This window comes from Phyllobates terribilis, unplaced genomic scaffold (assembly GCF_046119375.1).
Source record: "Phyllobates terribilis strain yellow unplaced genomic scaffold, ASM4611937v1 Scaffold_3__8_contigs__length_932513732, whole genome shotgun sequence".
NCBI lineage: Eukaryota > Metazoa > Chordata > Amphibia > Anura > Dendrobatidae > Phyllobates > Phyllobates terribilis.
In genome coordinates, this window is record NW_027362763.1 from 328,266,511 (window position 1) to 328,287,639 (window position 21,129).

General features: G+C 45.9%; 1 protein-coding gene across 4 annotated transcripts in view; it reads left to right on the plus strand.

The window, feature by feature from the left end:
- Positions 1-21,129, plus strand: part of LOC141259330 (probable cation-transporting ATPase 13A4) — a 1,218,891-nt gene that overhangs the window by 1,115,241 nt on the left and 82,521 nt on the right. For all 4 annotated transcript variants that reach the window (XM_073675148.1, XM_073675147.1, XM_073675149.1 and 1 more), the window contains exon 27: positions 2,267-2,436. In XM_073675148.1, coding sequence (XP_073531249.1) covers positions 2,267-2,436 — 170 coding nt within the window. The remainder of the gene's footprint in view (positions 1-2,266; positions 2,437-21,129) is intronic.

The following is a 21,129-nucleotide window of genomic DNA, read 5'->3' on the forward strand; positions in this document are numbered from 1 at the left end:
ATGCCCGTGACCTGGCGGATCATGATTGGTGGTTTGGCACCCACCTGACTCTGTGACCTGGCACCGCCTGATTGGTCCACGGGTGGCGTCACCAATGGCGCGTCGATGGGCAGGGCTTAGTCTTTAAAAGGCCCACCCACAAACATGGCGGGCCGCTCTGATCATTGAGCAAGTGTTGCTGTGTGTGGACGACTGTGATCCACGTAGTTTCTGTCAGGCAGGCTAGTTCCATAGAGGCAGGTAGTTTTGTCTAGCAGTCTGGCTCTGCCAAAGGGGTCGCCTAACACCCCAAGCAGCCTGCAGACGTCCTATCCACGGCTATCGCCTGTCAGCCACGTGGAGTTGTACCCTTCAGTCTGGTATCACGCCGGCTGGAGGCACGTGTACCCTTCGGCGTAGTCACACACGCATCCTAGCGCCGCCACTGTAGTCCCTGTGATGTAACAGGACTACAGATAGTTTTTCTCCGCCTATCTCTCGTGCTGCTAACGGAAATAGAGCAAACCGCTATACCCATTCCTGTGTGCAGAAACACGGAAGGGTTTACCATTTAAGTTGGTTGCTTTACTTTCCACCCGGAAAGTGTTCGGCAGCAGTCCTCCAGGCTGCATCGAGGACCCCGGGGTCGGTTGTGTTCCATTATAATAAAGTTCTCTGCAACCGCCCTCCTGACAGCCTGCTGGACAAAGTATCCTCTTAACAGTTGTTTAAGAGATGTGTCTGCTGCTAGAACTCTGTGTGGCATTGACCTGGTCTCTAATCTGAGCTGCTGTTAACCTGCGATTTCTGAGGCTGGTGACTCAGATAAACTTATCCTCAGAAGCAGAGGTGACTCTTGGTCTTCCTTTCCTGGGGCGGTCCTCATGTGAGCCAGTTTCTTTGTAGCGCTTGATGGTTTTGCAACTGCACTTGGGGACACTTTCAAAGGTTTCCCAATTTTTCGCACTGACTGACCTTCATTTCTTAAAGTAATGATGGCCACTCGTTTTTCTTTACTTAGCTGCTTTTTTCTTGCCATAATACAAATTCCACCAGACTGCACAACTGATGGTCCCAACCCCATTTATAAGGCAAGAAATCCCACTTATTAAACCTGACAGGGCACACCTGTGAAGTGAAAACCATTTCGGGTGACTACCTCTTGAAGCTCATCAAGAGAATGCCAAGAGTGTGCAAAGCAGTCATCAAAGCAAAAGGTGGCTACTTTGAAGAACCTAGAATATAAGACATATTTTCAGTTGCTTCACACTTTTTTGTTAAGTATATAATTCCACATGTGTTAATTCATAGTTTTGATGCCTTCAGTGTGAATGTACAATTTTCATAGTCATGAAAATACAGAAAAATTTAAATGAGAAGGTGTGTCCAAACTTTTGGTCTGTACTGTACATAATAGGTCTTTTGATCCCTGTCTGCTAATTCTGTGCAGCCGCTTTTCCCATTGCATTGGAGATGCAGCCGCGCTTCATGATGTTAAAAGCTTATGACAGTAATGATAATAACCTAGTTCTGTCGGATTGGCTATTTATGTAACTATCTACCATAGACTATAATGAAAAGGACCGCCATCCATCTTTTGCTGTCTTCAGGTGTATAGTATAAAAGCCTTAAAAATGTTACGTTGGACACATCTGATTTGTCAACTGGAAAGTACTCTTATGTTCAATAAATACTGTACATTTTTATGCATAATTCCTATTCTGGGTTTCAGCAGCTGGCATATATTAAAGAAGTTGTCAACTACTTGGGAAACCCCTTCCCATCCCTCATCTAAGGCCCTGTTAAAATAAAAACACTTATACTTACCTCCAGTGGTGGTGCTGGTCCTGTTCCAATGGTGCCGGCACTCACGTTCCCGAGGTTGTTACGTCATGTGAACACTGCACCCAGTCAGTGCTGACATAACTGTCCCTACTATCAGACTTATTCAATATCAACAGTAAGCCATGGCTGTGGTTGCTTTCTGACTTCCTCTTGTTGTTTGATTTGTCCAAAGATTGGGACATTGATTGGCCGCAGGGCTTACGTGACGCAACAATCTCAAGTGAGCCCAAGGAATGTGCCGATAGCGTCGTAATAGCACCGTCAACAGAGGTGAGTATAGGTGTTTTTGTTTTAAATGGACAAAACATCTGGAATGAGAAGGGGTTATCCAAGTAGTGAACCACCCCATTAATACTGTAATGCAGGAAACAGTCTTAGATAAGGTTAATAAAGTCATGTTACAACACAGCACTATCATAATCGCTGCTATTCTCATCCACAGTGCATGTCTTCCATTAAACACTAACACAGTGAATGATACAGTGAGAGAACAAGGATTCTCACAGAACTTCTTAACAACAACAATGTTTCCTATATCTGCTTTTAATATAATTATTGAAGAAATTATATTTGCCAAAGGAAGGCCATTCCGGAAACCTCTATATACTAACTGTAAGCTGAAATATTTAACAAATATATATGTCTATACTGCACTGTATATACAGTTATGACTGAAAGTGTTAGCACCCTTGAAATTGTTCCAGAAAATGAGGTATTTCTCCCAGAAAATTATTGCAATTATACTTGTTTTGTTATACACATTTATTTCCTTTGTGTCTATTATCTAACAACATAAAAAAATGGCAAATTGGACATCATTTTACACAAAACACCAAAAATGGGCTGGACAAAATTGTTGCCATCTTTACAAAATTGTGGTTAAACAACTTTGTTTCAAGCATGTGATGCTCATTCAAACTCACCTGTGGCAAGTGACAGGTGTGGGCAATATGAAAATCACACCTGAATCCAGATAAAAAAGGGAGACATTGACTCAGTCTTTGCATTGTGCTTCTGTGTGAGTTACACAAAGCATAGAAAACATGAGTAGAAAAGGACTATCTCAGGACTTGAGAGCCAAAATTGTTGAACAATATCAACAATCTCAAAGTTACAAATGAATTTCCAGAGATTTTGATGCTCCTTTTGTCTATGGTGCACAACATAATCAAGTTTACAACCTATAGCACTGTAGCTAATCTCACTGGACATGGATGGCAGAGAAAAATGTATGAAATCTTCCAACGCTGGATAGTTTGGATGGTGAATAAGCAGCCTCAATCAAGTTCCAAAGAAATTCAAGCTGTCCTGCAGGCTCAGGTTGTGTCAGTGTCAGCACAAACTATCCATCAATATTTGAATGAAATGAAATGCTATGGCAGGTGACCCAGGAGGACCTCACTGCTGACACAGATACAGTACATAAAAAGCTAGACTGCAGCTTGCCAAAATGTATGTGAGTGTGCCAAAATCCATCTGGGTAACCATCTTATGGACAGATGAGACTAAGATAGAGCTATTTGGAAAAGCGCATAATTCTACTAATTACAGAAAATGGATGAGGCATACAAAGAACACTTCTATACTGGTAATGCCCATGCACTAAGTGGCTGAAAAACATTTACCCCTGAGGTATATACGTGAACAGAACATACTGTATAACATGCAGAATGGTTAGAGGTAGGTCTCTACAAAAATTTCTTACAGGCATCACAAACACCTTTATAAAAAAAATTATGTGGGTGTTGCACCACATTCACCCTGATGATATGGTTGTGGAGGATGAGGAGAAGGAGAAGGAGGACAACAGATAATAGACAAAATCAGGAAGCGCATACCCATGTCTGGGTGTGAAGAGGTGCATTAGAATAGACATTCCCAAAAAAAAGCCACTGGATTTGACTTATGTTCCACTGTTTTCATCTGGTGGTGTTGAGAAGTCTGGCCCAATTCAGCCCTTGTTCATTTTTATAATAGTCAGCCTATCAGCATTTTCAGCATTTGACAGGCGGATGCACCTATCAGTTATAATGCCCCCTGCGGCATTAAAAAGCTGCTCTGACAAAACGCTAGCTGCAGGGCAGTCCAGGACCGCCAAGGCGTAGAGAGTCAGCTCTTGCCACGTGTCCTGCTTGGTTACCCAATAATTATAAGGCATAGAGGAATCACGGAGGACGTTGATACGGTCGGCAATGTACTCCTTCAGCTCTTCCAAAACTTTTAGTTCCTTGTCAGAATACCCCGTGCATCAAGGTCTCGGCTCTGGGAGGGCCTGAGAAAACTGTCTCCCACCTTTGACAGTGTTCCCCTGCCTCTGCTGCATTGTATTTGCGTCTTCCTCGCCTCCACTCCTTGGTTGTCCAAGGAACTGTGACCTCTGCCTCCAGCGTTTTCAGTTGGGAATTTTTTTAATAATTCCGCAACAAGGGCCTTCTGGCCACCAGCCAAGACTTCCCTGTCCTCACCAAGAGGACGACTGTTCATGCTCTCCTTCTCATCCTCCTCATTCTCCTTTTCTCCAGGCCATCCACGCTGAACAGACGGTATGAATGCGGTGTGGATAGTACCCTCTGTAGTGCAGGAAACTAGCTCCTGTTCCTCCTCATCCTATTCCTCCTGCTCCTCATTAGCATTCAATCCACATTGGGATGAGATGAGGCTGGGCTGTGTGGCATCACCTTGTATAGTTCCTTGCTCCATCTCATCGTGCTGTGACTGCAATGCCTCTACTTTAATTGTGAGCAGCAAGCATTTCAGAAGACAGAGAAGTGGGATGGTGACACTAATTATGGCGTTATCGCCGCTTACCATCTTGGTGAAGTCCTCAAAGTTTTGGAGGAAAACACAGATATCTGAAATCCATGCCCACTCCTCATTTCTTATGTGCAGAGGCTGTCCTGAATACCAACGGGCGTCTTGAAGCTGATACTCAACAACTGCCCTATGCAGCTCAAACAATCCTTCCCAAAATCTGCAAGGTTGAGTTTCAATGCGTAGTGACATCACACACCAGTCAGTGAGCTGGAAGCTGCAAACACTGCTGAAGCACGGTGAGGGTGGCTGAAGATGTAGGTGACTTTCGAAAATGGGCACACACGAGAGCGTACTTTGACAAGCAGCTCAGGCAGATTTGGGTAGGTTTGAGAAACCACTGAACCACTAGGTTGAGCCCATGGGCCAGGCATAGTACATGTGTGAGGTTGCCTAGCTTCAGAGCCGCCACTAGGTTCTAGCCATTGTCACACACGACCATACCTGGCTGTAGGTTCAGCCGTGACAGCCATAGATCTGCCTGCTTTTTTACAGCTGTCAACAACTCTTCTGTGGTATGCATTTGTCCCCTAAGCATATTAGCTTCAGCAGTTACTGTTGCCTCTTGGCCGAGGCAGTTCTGCAGTGCTTCCAGCTTCCCACTTATGTTGTCATTTCGGAGATGAAGGCTGAGGCTGCAGAGGAGGAGGTGCAGGAGCTGTTGAATGTGGGGGCAACCTTGATTGACCCAGGGCCCATAATCCTTGGAGTCGGGAGGACGTGTTCTTTCCCATGGTCTGACATGGGTTCCGGCTTCCACTATATTAACTCAATGTGCAATCAGTGAGATGTACTGTCCCTGCCCACAAGCACTTGTCCACGTGTCCGTGGACCTTCCCAGCAACTGTGTTGTTGAGGGACGGCTAATGTTCTGGGACACGTGCTTGTGTAATGCGGGAATGGCACACTGGGAGAAATGGTGGTGGCTGGGGACAGAGTACCGAGGGACGGGCACCACCATTAGGTTTTGGAAAGATTCCATCTCCACGAGCCTAAAAGGCAACATTTCAAATGCAAGCATTCGAAAAATGTGTGAGTTTAGTAGTGTGGCCTGTGTGGCGTTGGCTGCATATTTGCGCTTGCGTTCCAAGGACTGGGGTAAGGACAACTGAATGCTGCGCTGGGACAAGGACATGGACGGTGACAGTGATGGTTGCATGTGTGCAGTGAGGGAGGCATCTTCACCTGCTCCATGACATGGGATTGGCGAGCACGCACCACAGTGGAACAGGCGGTGGTGTCACCCGCAGACAATGTTTCTGGACACTGGCGTTCGGTACACCTAGTCGGGTGCTTTGCTGTCAAGTGCCTGAGCATGCTGGTTGTGGTCAGGCTGGTAGTTTTACTGCCCCTGCTGATGTTGGCCTGGCAGAGTTTGCAAATGGCCGTTTTGATGTTATCTGGACAGTCTTTAAAAAAAACCAGGCTCGGGAAGACCTAACAGTAGGACTGGCAACTTAGCTTGTATTGGTATTAAGGGGAACAGTTGCCTGGCTTGTGTCTGTGGCCACCTCACTGCTTGTTCCTGCCTGTTGTGGTGCTACGCCTCCCTCACCTTGTGTGCTGCTGTCCTCACTCTGCATGTCACCTTGCCAGGCTCAGACAGTGACTTCATCGTCCACCACCTCGTCTTCAAAGTATGAATCTTTGGCCTCCACGTGATTTGGTGGAAATTGTGTCTCATCATCATCATCCACCCACCGTCACCTTCGTGTGACCTTGACTCCTCAAATATTTGGGCATTGCGACTTGCGATCTCCTCTTGCCCCGCTTGATGCTGGCTGGACAAGAAGCCTGAATCTATAAATGGAAAAGTGAACAGCTCTTCAAAGTGTCCAAGTGTGGGATCAGTTGTCTCCAGGCACTTGGCACGGTGGGAGGAAGGAGGATCAGGGTGAGGAATATGTGGTCCAGATTCACGGCTACTGAGACTTTACCATGTGGAAGACAGGGTGGTGGTGGCAAAGTGACTGGAAGCATTATCTGCTAACCAACGAACAACCCTTTCACACTGCCATGGCTTCAAGAGTGGTGTACCCCCTAGTAATTGGGACAGGAAGGTAGTTCGACTTGATGTGGGTGTTTGTTGTGCACCCTCAGCAGGCACAGTTTCATCTTGAGATTTATTGACTGTAGTGAACAATGATTACTAAATATAACTTTTATTAGGACATTAAACCATTTTTTTATATTCACTGTGCTTGTATACAGTCTATCTCCTCTAATCCTTACAACAGGAGCAGAGCAGATACTAAGACTTTTAAAAAACTATCAAATATTGCAGTACCCAGTTCAGAACTCAGTGTTTGACATTCATTTAATTTCACACCACTTGCAGAAAACGTATTATTGACCTTAGTCCTAACACTCAAAACTATTACACTCATAAACTAATGAGTATTCTATTCCCCATTTTTTTCTCCTCCAATACTTGTATTTGTACTGTAGACAGACTGTTTTATCTTGCCCACGGCCTCGGCCTCTGTGTGCACTATGACCATCACGACCACTTCCCCATCCCTTGCCACGCGCCTTAACCATTTTAAATGGAGTGGAATATATGACACGCTCCACAAAATGTCTGTATTTTTACTGCAGTAATATGCGATAACATGTGATGACCAGAATTTTAGGCTGTGGCCTTGTAGTATAGTATTGGTCAGCGATCTCGTGTGTATAGGTTCAACAAAACATAAATGGCTGACTTTAAATGGAGTGGAATATTTGGTACTCTCAACAAAATGTCTGTATTTTGAGCACAGTAATATGCGATGACGTGTGAAGACCACGGTTTTGGGTTGTGGCCTTGTAGTATAGTATTGGTCAGCAATAGTGATGAGCGAACATGCTCTCCACTACTCGGTACTTGGCCGAGCATTACGGTGCTCGACAAGCTCTCTCGTTGGAACTCTACATTGCATATGTTGGGAAGGATTTGTGAGCAGAAGAGGGCAGTTGTTGACTACCAGCATCAACACGACCATCAGTATTCAGGTCAGACTCCACACATAAGACCTCAGGAGTGGACATGGATGTCAGACATCTGTACCATCTTCCAAAACTTTGAGGACTCCATCAAGATGGTGAGCGGCGATGACGCCATAATTAGCGTCACAATCCCGCTTCTCTATCTTCTGAAAAGCTCTCTACTCACAATTAAAGAGGATACACTGCAGGTGAAGCACGATGAGATGGAACAAGGAACCATACAGGGTGATTCCACACAGCCAAGCCTCATCTCATCCCAACGTGGATTGGCTGACAATGAGGAAGACGAGGATGAGGAAGAACAGGAGCTAGTTTCCAGTACTAAAGACAGTACTATCTGCACAACTATTATATCGTCTGTTCAGTGTGGATGGCCTGGGGACACGGAGGAGAAGGATGAGGAATAGAGCATGGTCAGTCGTTCTATTTTTGAGGACACGGAAGTCTTGCCTGTTAGCAGTCGGGCACATGTGGTTGAATTTATCTTACGCTGCCTTTTCCGTGACCCTCGCGTTGTCCAAATTTTCAGTGACAGTCATTACTGGTTGGTGACACTTCTAGACCCATGCTACAAGGAGAACTTTGTGTCTCTTATTCCCATGCCGGACAGGTTTAATAAAATGGGGCAGTATGAGAAGGTCCGTGTTGCGGAATTATTAAAAAATTCTCAACTGAAAACGCTGGGGCAGAAGTCACAGTTCATTGGACAACCAAGGAGTACAGGTGAGAGAGACACAAATCCAATCCAGCAGAGGCAGGGGAACACTGTCAAAGTTCTGGGACAATTTTCTCAGACCCTCCCATCGCACAGGTCATGATGCACGGGGTACTTTCATAAGGAGGGAAAGGTTTCATAAGATGCTGAGGGAGTTTCTTGCCCAGCATACCAACGTCCTCATTGATTCCTCTGTGCATTATAATATTTTGGTATCCAAGCTGGACACATGGGATGAACTGGCTCTCTGCGCCTTGGAGGTCCTGGCCTGCCCTGCTGCTAGCGTTTTTTCAAAGCTGGTTTTTAGTGTTGCTGGTGGAATTATAACCGATAGGGGCATCCGACTGTCAACTAAAAATGCTGACAGGCTGACTCTTATAAAAATGAACAAGGGCTGGATTGGGCCAGACTTCTCAACACCACCAAATGATAGCAGCATAACAAACTCAAATACAGTGTCTTTTTTGGGAGGTCTAACTCTATTCCCATGCAACTCTGTCTTCACACCCAGACATAGGTATACGCTTCCTGATTTTGTCTATTTGCTGTTGTCTTCCTCCTTTTCCTCATCCTCATCCTCCACCACCATATCACCACCATATCTACCATACCAGCATATCTACGTCTCTTGCCAGGGGCATTGGAGTTCCTCCAAATTTTTGGCATCCCTTGCATTCACTGCATAGGCAAACAGTATGGGAGACCCACTTCCTAATAATGAGAACATTTTTTCAGGAGGCCCTCCTCTATGTCTTTTGCAAGGGGCATTGAATTGCCTCCAAATTTTTGGCAGCCATTGCATTCACTGCATAGGCAAACAGTATGGGAGACCCACATCCTAATAATGGGAACATTTTTCAGGAGGCCCCCTGACCTCTATGTCTCTTGCAAGGGGCATTGGGATGCCTCCAAATTTTTGGCAGCCATTGCATTCACTGCATAAGCAAACAGTATGGGAGACCCACTTCCTAATAATGGGAACATTTTTTCAGGAGGCCCTCTGACCTCTACGTCTCTTGCAAGGGGCATTGGAGTGCCTCCAAATTTTTGGCAGCCATTCCACTCACTAATGGGAACATGTCGTTACTGTAACCCACCTCTATGTGTCTTTAAATTGTTATTTGGGTTTTGTACCACATTTTGCAGTCACTGCACGGGCATTACCACTATAAGAGACCCACTCCTTTAGAATGGGAACATTTTTTTTACTGAGACCCTCCTCTATGTCTCTCCAAAGGGGTATTGGGATGCGCCCAAATTTTTAGCAGCCCTTGCAGTCACTGCATATGCAATAACAGTATAGGAGACCCACTCTTTAATAATGAGAACAACAAAGCAGAGCCAGCTGATGGCCCTCTAACAATAGTGAGGGCCAACTGCTGGCCCTTTAAGAATAGTAAGGGCCACCTGATGGCCCTATAAAAATAGTTTTTGTGACTTTCAGAGTCCCTCCTTCATAAATGAAATAGGATGTGTCTGATGATGTCTCACACACCACATGGCCAGATAAGGTTGTAAAATATTAAAATTACATTTACCGGTGAATGTATTTTTCACCATTGAAAGCAATGCAAAAGTGCAAAAATGCATCAAAAGCGCTACGTGTGAACATAGCCCAAGGTGTGGAGTAGCATTTTTGTTTTTGTATATTTATTTTGCCTTATATGCAAGACATTACCCTGGAAAGGAATCTCCTTAACATTTTTAGCTGACTTTAAATGGAGTGGAATATTAGGCATGGTCCACAAAATGTCTGTATTATTATGGCAGTAATATGCGATCACATGTGACGACCATAGTTTTAGGCTGAGGCCTTGTAGTATAGTATTGGACAGCGACCAAGTGTGAATAGGTCCAACAAAGCATAGATGGCTGACTTAAATGGATTGAAATATTTGGCATGCTCCACCAAATGTCTGTATTTTTATTGCAGTATTATGCGATCACGTGTGACGACTAGTGTTGAGCGATACCTTCCGATATCGGTAAATATCGGATCGGATTGGATCGGACCGATACCCAACCCAATGCAAGTCAATGGGACAGAAATATCGGAATAAAAATAAACCCTTTCTTTCCTTGTAAGTTAATTCTACATGAAGGAAAACAACTAAGAATAATGTAGAATGTATTGGGGGAGGTGGGGGAGACAATAAAGGCATAGAGGTTTAGCCCAATCAAATGGAATAGCAGGAATTAATATTTTTTTTAAGACGCTCTGAGTTACGGAAATATTGACTATGTTAAGTTTTTTATATTTTGTCAGATATTTATGTTTCACTACTTCCATGCTCTTCACCTTCTTTTTTACTTCTTCCACACTTTCTCCTTCATCATCCTCAGCATCAGCATCTTTTTCATCAACTTCTTCTTCACCTTCTTCATCTTCTTCTTCTTCACCTTCTTCGTATTATTCTTTTTTTTTTTACATTCTTCATATTCTTCTTATTCAACTATTATTCTTCTTCATATTCTACTTCTTCATCTTCTTCATATTCTTCTTCTTCATCATATTCTTATTTGTGACAGGCATTCCTGTAGTTGTTATCTATAAAAGTTTGAACATTACACCTTTCGTTCTGCCGTCACAAAAGATTTACAACAGGATTTGTCCGCATTCAGTTTGGCCTGCAGCAGCAGGTCTTTTCCAGGGGCACCACGAGGAGGAACGGACTCACCCCCATACACTGCTTAGTCATCTTCTGCTTATAATTTAGATAATATCTTTTGCTCTGATTTTTAGTCTTATGCTTAATGCTCTTCCTCTTTTTGTTCTGCAGCTTCTTGTACTTCTGCTTCTTGGTTTTCTGTCTCTTGTTCTTCTGTATCTTGGTGGTTGTCTTCTTGTTCTTTGTCCTCTTGGTCATCTTCTTCAGGGTCATCTTCTTGGTTTTCTTCGGGGTGGTCTTCAGGGTCGTCGTCTTCAGGGTCATCATCTTCGGGGTCCTCGTCTTCTTCAGGGTGGTCTTCAGGGTCCTTGTCTTCAGGGTCCTCATCTTTGGGGTCCTCGTCTTCTTCGGGGCGGTCTTCAGGGTCGTCGTCTTCAGGGTCCTCGTCTTCGGGGTCCTTGTCTTCTTCGGGGTGGTGTTCAGGGTCCTCGTCTTCAGGGTCCTCGTCAGGGAGACCCAGAGTGATTACCATGAACCATTTCAAAAAGCTTGAACTTGGAAATGTAGCAGAAGGTACAAGAAGGCTGAGGAACTGCCAAGAACCAGCTGATGGTACTGGAACCCAGATGGGTAGCAGAAGGTACAAGAGTCAATGGACCTACCGAGGACCATCTGACGGTACTGGAACCCGGTTACTAAGCAGGAGGTACCTGTGCCACAAAGCACTACCAAGGACCAGCAGACATTGGTGGAACTTGGATACTGAGAAGGAGGCACCTAAGCCAAAGGCACTGCCGAGAACCAGCTGACGGTACTGGAACCCGGATGGGTAGCAGAAGGTACAAGAGCAAATGGAACTACCGAGGACCAGCTGACGGTACTGGAACCCGGATGGGTAGCAGAAGGTACAAGAGCAAATGGAACTACCGAGGACCAGCTGACGGTACTGGAACCCGGATGGGTAGCAGAAGGTACAAGAGCCAATGGAACTACCGAGGACCAGCTGACGGTACTGGAACTCGGTTACTAAGCAGGAGGTACCTGAGCCACAAAGCACTACCAAGGACCAGCAGACGTAGGTGGAACTTGGATACCAAGAAGGAGGCACCCCCGTCCATATTTAAATTGATTCCCCTGAACACCCCCGTCCATATTTAACTGATCCCTCTGACCACATTAAATTGACCCCCCCATCCTCATTTAATTGATCCCCGACCACCCCCCATCCATATTAAAGTGATCCCCCTGACCACATTTAAATGATTGACCCCCCCAGCCCATAATTGATTGATCCCCCTTGTCCTATTTAATAGATTCCCCTTGTCCACTTTTACTCATCCCCAGTCCCTATCTATTTGCCTTATCCCCCACCATATTTAATTAACCCCTGTCCATAATTAATTGATTGATTCCCCAGACCACAATTAATTATTTCCCCAGTCCATATTTATTGATATTATTGATACTTATTGATCCCCAGTCCTTAGTTAATTGACCCACCGTCCATACCTATTTATTTGCTTTACCCCCCATCCTATTTAATTAAACCCCCTGTCCATAATTAATTGATTGATTCCCTAGTCCACAATTAATTATTTCCCCAGTCCATACTTATTGATCCCAGTCCATAGCTAATTGACACACCATCCATACTTAATTAATCCACCTGACCCACTCAGCTGATCCCCCGTCCATACTTAATTGATACTTAATTGATCCCCCGTCCATACTTAACTGATCCCGCGCCGATATCTAATCGATACACTTGCACATCCCTAATTGATCCCCGTCCATACACCTATATATAAATAATTGTGTTTTGTACTTGTACATATATACTGACTGTATCCCCATATTTAGAATGACGTCCATGTTGGCCGGAGCCGTGCAGTGTAAATCTTGCGCAATGTATGCATTCCCTGAGCTACCGCTCAGGGATCCATACTGCTGCGAGAGATGTGAGCATATCGTGCACTTGGAAGCCCAAATCCTGGATCTAAGTGCTCAGATAGCGGTACTGAGGAGCATCGACAACATGGAACGGAGTTTGCTGCTCACCGAGCAGACACTCAATGGGTCAACACTGGGGGTGGAGCTTAGTGGGGAAGCGCAGGCTGAACAGGCAGGGAGCTGGGTAACAGTTAGAAGGGATAGAGGGAAGAAGTATAGGAAGGCTGGTTCAGAACCGGCATTATTGGAGCACGACAGATCCTCTGACCGCCGGGGGAGTGTATGCTCCAGTAATGAGGGGGAGGGGGGAAGTGTAGGGCAGGCTAGACAGGTCCTGGTAGTGGGTGACTCTATTATTAGCGGGACAGACAGGGCAATCTGTCACAAAGACCGGAATCGCCGAACGGTGTGCTGCCTCCCTGGCGCTCAAGTCCGGCACATCGCGAATCGGGTTGACAGGGTACTGGGTGGGGCTGGCGAAGACCCAGCGGTCATGGTCCACATTGGCACCAATGACAAAGTGAGTGGTAGATGGAGGGTCCTTAAAAATGATTTCAGGGATCTAGGTAGGAAGCTTAGGGCAAGGACCTCCAAGGTAGTTTTCTCAGAAATACTACCAATCCCGCGAGCCACACAGGAGCGCCAACGGGAGGTTAGGGAGGTGAATAAGTGGCTAAAGAGTTGGTGCAAGGCAGAAGGGTTTGGGTTCATGGAGAACTGGGCCGACTTCGCTGTCGGCTACAGGCTCTACCGTAGGGACGGGTTGCACCTCAATGGGGAGGGTGCAGTGGTGCTGGGGAAGAAGATGGCTAATAGGTTGGAGGAGTTTTAAACTAGAGACGGGGGGGGGAAACCAAGGAAATAGGTGGGATGTGAGGCAAGCAAGGGGGAAGGGGAGAAGTGAATATAATGAGGGTGGAGAGGGGGGTGGGGATAGTACAGTTAGATCGTTAGAGAAGAATAGGATGCTAAATAACCCCAAAGTTTTATCTTGCATGCTGACCAACGCAAGAAGCCTGACCAATAAGGCGGATGAGCTGCGGGCGCTTATATCGGAGGAGAGGTATGACATCGTAGGTATAACAGAGACTTGGCTAGACGATAGCTACGACTGGGCGGTAAATTTAACAGATTATAGTTTATTTAGAAGGGACCGGAAACAGGGGAAGGGCGGAGGAGTCTGCTTATATGTAAAGTCACGTCTAAAGCCCAGACTAAGGGAAGATATAGGAGAGGGAGAAGAGGGGGTCGAGTCCATGTGGGTAGAGATAGAGGGGGCAAAAAATAATAATAAAATATTACTGGGGGTCTGCTATAAGCCACCCAATATAACAGAGGAGAATGAGAAACTGCTGTTAGGACAAATAGACAAAGTAGCAAAACATAATGAGGTGATTGTAATGGGGGACTTCAACTACCCGGATATTGACTGGGAAACAGAAACCTGTAGATTGCAGAAAGGAAAAAGGTTCTTGACAAATATCAAGGATAATTATCTCTCCCAACTAGTGCAGGAACCAACGAGAGGGAAGGCCGTGTTGGATTTAATATTGACTAATAGGCCTGATAGAATAACTGAGGTACAGATAGGGGGGCACCTAGGTAATAGCGACCATAATATTATCGACTTCAAAATGCCCTTCAATAGGGTTATCAATAAGGGAACAACTAAAACATTAAACTTTAGGAGGGCGAAGTTTGATCAGCTGAAAGAAAACCTTCAACTTATAGACTGGGACAAAGTTCTTAATCAAGGAAATACAAATAGTAAATGGGAAACCTTCAAAAGAATTCTGAATACTCAGTGCGAGAGGTATATACCGTATGGGAATAAAAGGGCCAGAAATAAGAGGAAACCAATATGGTTGAATAAGAACGTAAAAGGGGCGTTAAATAGCAAAAAAGAGGCATTCAAGAGATTAAAACAGGAAAACACGAGAACCTGTAAAAAACAAATAAAAATAGCGAAGGAGGAAACAGAGAGACGTATTGCTAGGGAAAGTAGATCAAATCCCAAACTGTTCTTTACGTATATAAATAGTAAAAGGATTAAATCGGATAATATTGGACCGATAAAAAGTGAGGAAGGCAAAATCATAGAGAAAGATGAGGATAAAGCTAATCTATTAAATAATTTTTTTTCGACAACTTTCACAAAGGAAATAGAACTAACAGGCGAAATGAGAAGTGACAAGCTTAATCCTCCACTAAGTATGACAAATCTAACCCAAGCTGGGGTACAGAAACGCCTCAGTAACATTAAAATAAACAAATCACCAGGACCTGATGGCATACACCCACGGGTACTAAGGGAACTAAGTAATGTGATAGACAGACCGTTATATCTTATATTTAAGGACTCTGTTGAGACTGTAGCGAATGTAGTGCCAATATTCAAAAAGGGAGCAAAAAGTGACGCCGGAAACTATCGGCCGGTGAGTCTGACGTCCGTTGTGGGCAAAATTTTTGAAGGCTTTATTAATGAGGCAATCATGGAGCATCTTGATGCTAATAATCTATTAACCCCGAACCAACATGGATTCATGAGGAATCGCTCCTGCCAAACAAACCTGATTGACTTCTACGAGGAGGTTAGCTCTCGAGTAGATCAGGGGGAACCAGTGGATGTCGTGTATCTCGACTTCTCAAAAGCGTTCGATAGCGTACCACATAATAGGTTGGTATACAAAATGAGAATGATGGGGCTGGGGGAAAATGTCTGCAAGTGGGTAGCTAACTGGCTAAAGGATAGAAGGCAGAGGGTGGTTATAAATGGAATATACTCAGATTGGGTAAGCGTCACTAGTGGGGTACCACAGGGGTCTGTACTAGGCCCAATGTTATTTAATATCTTTATTAACGACATAGTCAACGGGATAAATAGTAAAATATCAATATTTGCAGATGACACAAAGTTATGTAAAACAATTAATACAAAAGAGGACAGTGCAGACCTACAGAGGGATTTGGATAAGCTGGGTAGGTGGAGCATTAAATGGCAAATGAGGTTTAACGAGGAGAAATGTAAGGTCATACATATGGGAAGGAAAAATGGAAGTCACCAGTACTCACTGAATGGGAAATCATTGGGGAATTCAGAGATGGAGAAGGACTTGGGCATCTTGATTGATAGCAAACTAAATTGGAGTGCCCAAAGTCAGGCCGCTGCTGTAAGGGCAAACAGGGTAATGGGATGTATCAGAAGAGGTATAGCTGCAAAGGATGAGAACATTGTTCTTCCACTATACAAAGCACTGGTCAGACCACACTTGGAATACTGTGCTCAGTTATGGGCCCCAATATATAGAAAGGATATAAATGAGCTTGAAAAGGTACAAAGGAGGGCAACAAAATTAATAAGGGGAATGGAGGGACTGCAATACCCAGAGAGGTTGGCAAAACTAGGACTATTCAGCCTGGAAAAGAGAAGGTTGAGGGGGGACATAATAAATGTGTACAAATATGTTAGGGGACAGTATAGAGACCTTGCCCGGGATTTGTTCAAAAGGAGGGATATTACGGTAACAAGAGGGCATTCACTAAGACTGGAAGAGAAAAGGTTTCAGCACCAGCATAGGAAGGGGTTCTTTACGGTAAGAGCAGTGGGAATATGGAATTCACTGAGTGAGGAGACGGTAATGTCGGATTCACTAAACCAGTTCAAGTGGGGACTGGATGCTTTTCTAGATACCAGGCAGATTTCTGCATATACTTAAAAATAGAATAAAATAGTAGGTTGATACAGGGATTTATTCTGACTGCTGGTTTCAGAGTCGGGAGGGAATTTTTCCTCAGGTGAAGATTGGCTAAATCATTTGGGGTTTTTGCCCTCCTCTGGATCAACTTTAGCAATTACAGAACTAACAGGTCGAACTTGATGGACGCAAGTCTTTATTCGGCTTTACTAACTATGTAGCTATGTAACTATGTAAGCCAAAGGCACTGCCGAGAACCAGCTGACGGTACTGGAACCCGGATGGATAGCAGAAGGTACCCATGAAAAAAAAAGTTGCAAGGCCGCGAGCCGGCCACAGTTACCGAAACCCACAGTCCTACAGGAGGTGCTTGTCTTATTGGCACTATGGAACCAGCCTTCATTGCCAGATCCCGCAGCCCACATAGGAGTCACCTAAACTGCAGGCACCATAGAGTCGGCTAACCCGACTGTAACACGACAGGACAACGTATTGGAGGCAAAGTAACGTTGACACTACCCGGAAACAGCTGGCGTGCTGGAACCAGGCTGGGCAGGAGGGAGTACCCGTGCCAAAGACACTGCTGGGAAACAGCTGGCGGTGCTGGAACCCAGGGTAAATACTAAAAACAGAGAGGAGCCAGAGGCCTAATTGGAGCAAGTTTAAAATCTGTAGTAGTGTGAATGTGGACAGAGCAGGAGAAATTGCCGTAGACACAGCAGGGGAACAGCTGACGTTACTGAACCCCAATAACACGGCAGCAAGTGTTGACTGTGCAGACAGCACTTCTGAGCGCCAACTGGCGGTGTTGGAGCCCAGGGTGAATACTAAAAGCAGAGGAACCAGAGGTGTAATTGGAGCAAGTTTAAAATCTGTAGTAGTGTGAATGTGAACAGAGCAGGAGAAATTGCCGTACACACAGCTGGGGAACAGCTGACGTTACTGAACCCCAATAACACGGCAGCAAGTGTTGACTGTGCAGACAGCACTTCTGAGCACCAACTGGCGGTGTTGGAGCCCAGGGTAAATACTAAAAGCAGAGGAACTAGAGGTGTAATTGGAGCAAGTTTAAAATCTGTAGTAGTGTGAATGTGGACAGAGCAGGAGAAATTGCCGTACACACAGCTGGGGAACAGCTGACGTTACTAAACCCCAATAACACTGGAGCAAGCGTTGACTGTGCATACGGCACTTCTGAGCAGCAACTAGCGGTGTTGTAGCCCAGGGTAAATATTAAAAGCAGAGGAGACAGGGGTGTAATTGGAGCAAGTTTTAAATCTGTAGTACAGTGGATGTGGACAGAGCAGGAGAATTTGCCGAACACACAGCTGGGGATCAGCTGACATTACTGAACCCCAATAACACTGGAGCAAGCGTTGACTGTGCAGACGGCACTTCTGAGCAGCAACTAGCGGTGTTGGAGCCCAGGGTAAATACTAAAAGCAGAGGAGCCAGAGGTGTAATTGGAGCAAGTTTTAAATCTGTAGTAGAGTGGATGTGGACAGAGCAGGAGAATTTGCCGGACACACAGCTGGGGATCAGCTGACGTTACTGAACCCCCAATAACACTGGAGCAAGCATTGACTGTGCAGACGGCACTTCTGAGCAGCAACTAGCGGTGTTGGAGCCCAGGGTAAATACTAAAAGCAGAGGAGCCAGAGGTGTAATTGGAGCAAGTTTTAAATCTGTAGTACAGTGGATGTGGACAGAGCAGGAGAATTTGCCGGACACACAGCTGGGGTTCAGCTGACGTTACTGAACGCCAATAACCCGGCAGCAAGCATTGACTGTGCAGACGGCACTTCTGAGCAGCAACTGGCGGTGTTGGAGCTCAGGGATTACAGTTCAGGTGGTAGAAACATGAACACAACAGGAGACCTGGATACTGTTGCCAACCAATTATTTATTCTGGAAGAGGACTGGCAAATTCATACGAGATCCAGGCCTTGTTCATTTTGAGAAAAGTAAGCCGGTCAACGTTATCGGAGGATAGTCACATGCGACGGTTTGTTAGTACACCACCTGCGGCACTAAAGACGCGTTCCGATAATACACTAGCAGCAGGGCAAGCTAGCACCTCCAATGCATACTGGCTAAGCTCTGGCCATGTATCCAGCTTAGAGACCCAAAACTTGAAGGGGGAAGAGCCGTCTGGGAGTACACTGAGAGGGCAAGACATGTAGTCTATCACCATCTGACGGAAACGTTGCCTCCTGCTGACTGGAGCCGTCTGTGATGGTGTAGACATTTGTGGCAGCGGGGACACAAAACTTTGCCACATTTGGGCCATACTGGTCTTGCCTTGTGCTGAGGCGCTGCTTCTGCTCCCTCTTTGTGCAGAGCTTCCTCCACCTCCTCGACGCACTGAGCTGCTTTGTAAAGCACTAGCAGCACTGCTCTCGGTTGGAATGGAGAACATGATGGAATGCACCAGTGCGTCTTGGTACTCCCGCATTTTACGCTCCCGGTTCAACGGTGTTATGAGGCTTTGTAAGTTGTCCCAGTAGCGAGGAGGGTGGACACCCAATAATCAGCCGTGTTGAGAATATGGGCGATGCGGCGGTCGTTTCTCAGGCACTGCAGCACGAAATCAACCATGTGCTGCAGACTGCCAACTGGCCAAGAAACGCTGTCCCCTTCTTGAGGCGTGATCTCTGCCTGCTCTGCATCACCCCAACCTCGCTCTAGATACTGACTACTAGAGCATTGTGTACCTCCCTCCTCTGCACAGATGTCTTCCTCCTCCATTGACTCCTCCTCATCCTCCTCACAAAGTGTCCCCTGCCTTTGTGAGGAACCACATTGCGCAGACTGAACAGAAGCAGATGGCATTTGTGACTCCTCATCCTCCACCTCTTCCAAAACCTCGTCCCTTAGTGCTTGCAGTGTTTTTTCAAGCAGACAGATAAGGGAGATAGTCATGCTGACTAGTGCATCATCTGCACTCGCCATCCGCGTGGAATAATCGAAGGCACGCAAAACGTGGCAAATGTCCTTCATAGAGGCCCACTCAGTGGTGGTGAAGTGTGAACGGTGCACACTGCGACTTGTTTGCGCCTGCTGCCGCTGGTACTCCATTACTGCTGCCTGCTGCTCACACAACCTCTCCAACATATGTAACGTTGAATTCCACCTGGTGGGTAGGTCACATATGATGCGATGTTCCAGAAGACGTAATCGGTGCTGCAAAGCTGCAATGCGCGATCTTGCATTGCTGGAACGCCGCAAGTGAGCGCACTCTATTCGGACCTTGTGAAGCAGTGCGTCAAGATCCGGATAGTCCCTCAAAAAACTCTGCACGACCAAGTTGAGCATATGTGCCAGACATGGGATGTGAGTGAGGTTGCCTAGGCCCAGAGCTGCCACCAGATTTTGGCCATTGTCACACTCTGCCATGCCTGGCTGGAGATTCGCTGGCACAAACCACACGTCGCTCTGCTGCTTGATGGCATTCCAGAGCTCCTGCGCTGTGTGGCTTTGATTCCCGAAAGAAATTAATTTTAATACGGCCTGTTGACGTTTGGCCACGGCTGTGCTCATATCGGTCATCATAACAGGTAACCATTCACGGGTCGATGTGGAGGTAGGCCGTGATGGCTCCTGCAGCACTGATTCAGAGGAACTGGAGTATGAGGAGGAGTCAATGTGTACAGACTGGATTCCTGCAATACTTGGAGTTGGCAGAACACGTACAGTGCCACTCTCAAGATCTGTACCCGGCTCCACAACATTTACCCAATGGGCAGTGAGGGAAAGGTATCGTCCCTGTCCATGCTTACTGGTCCACGCATCGGTGGTCAGGTGGACCTTGCTACTGATGGCGTTTTGTAGCACATGTTTAATTTTTCCCTCCACATGCTATTGCAGGGCAGGGATGGCTTGCCGGCTGAAATAAAAGTGACTGGGCACGTTGTATTGTGGGACTGCCAATGCCATAAAGTTACGGAAGGTGTCAGTCTCCACCAGCCTGAATGATAGCATTTCAAGGGCCAGTAGTTTAGCAATGCCAGCATTCAGAGCCTGTGCTCAGGGGTGGTATGCCGAGTATGGGTGCCTTTTCTCCCATGCCTGTGCTAACGATCGATGTAGACTGGCCTGGGAGTGTGAGGATGACAGGGAAAGTGGTGCTGTGGGTGGAATTACACTGTGTCTCTGTACAACAGTGCCAGAGGTTCTTCCATGGTGATCCTGTGAGGAAGCCGAATCAGCTGTGTGTGAGCTGGAGGAAGAGGCTACAACACGAGCTGAAGAGGTGGTAGGTGGCGCTGTAGGTTGGCCTAGGTCTTCAATGTGTTTTTGTAGCTCCACCACGTGCTTGGTCCGCACATGTTTCCACATATTTGTGGTATTGAGGTTGCTGACACTTTTCCCTCTTTTCACCTTCTGATTACACAGCTTGCATTTGACAAAGCAAATGTCATCTGCAACTGTGTCAAAAAAAGGACCAGGCACTGCAAGTCTTGGGAGTGCCCGCTTTGGATTTTGGAAGAGCCATGCTCCTAATGGGTGCCGAAGTGGAGGCTACAGGCAACCAAGT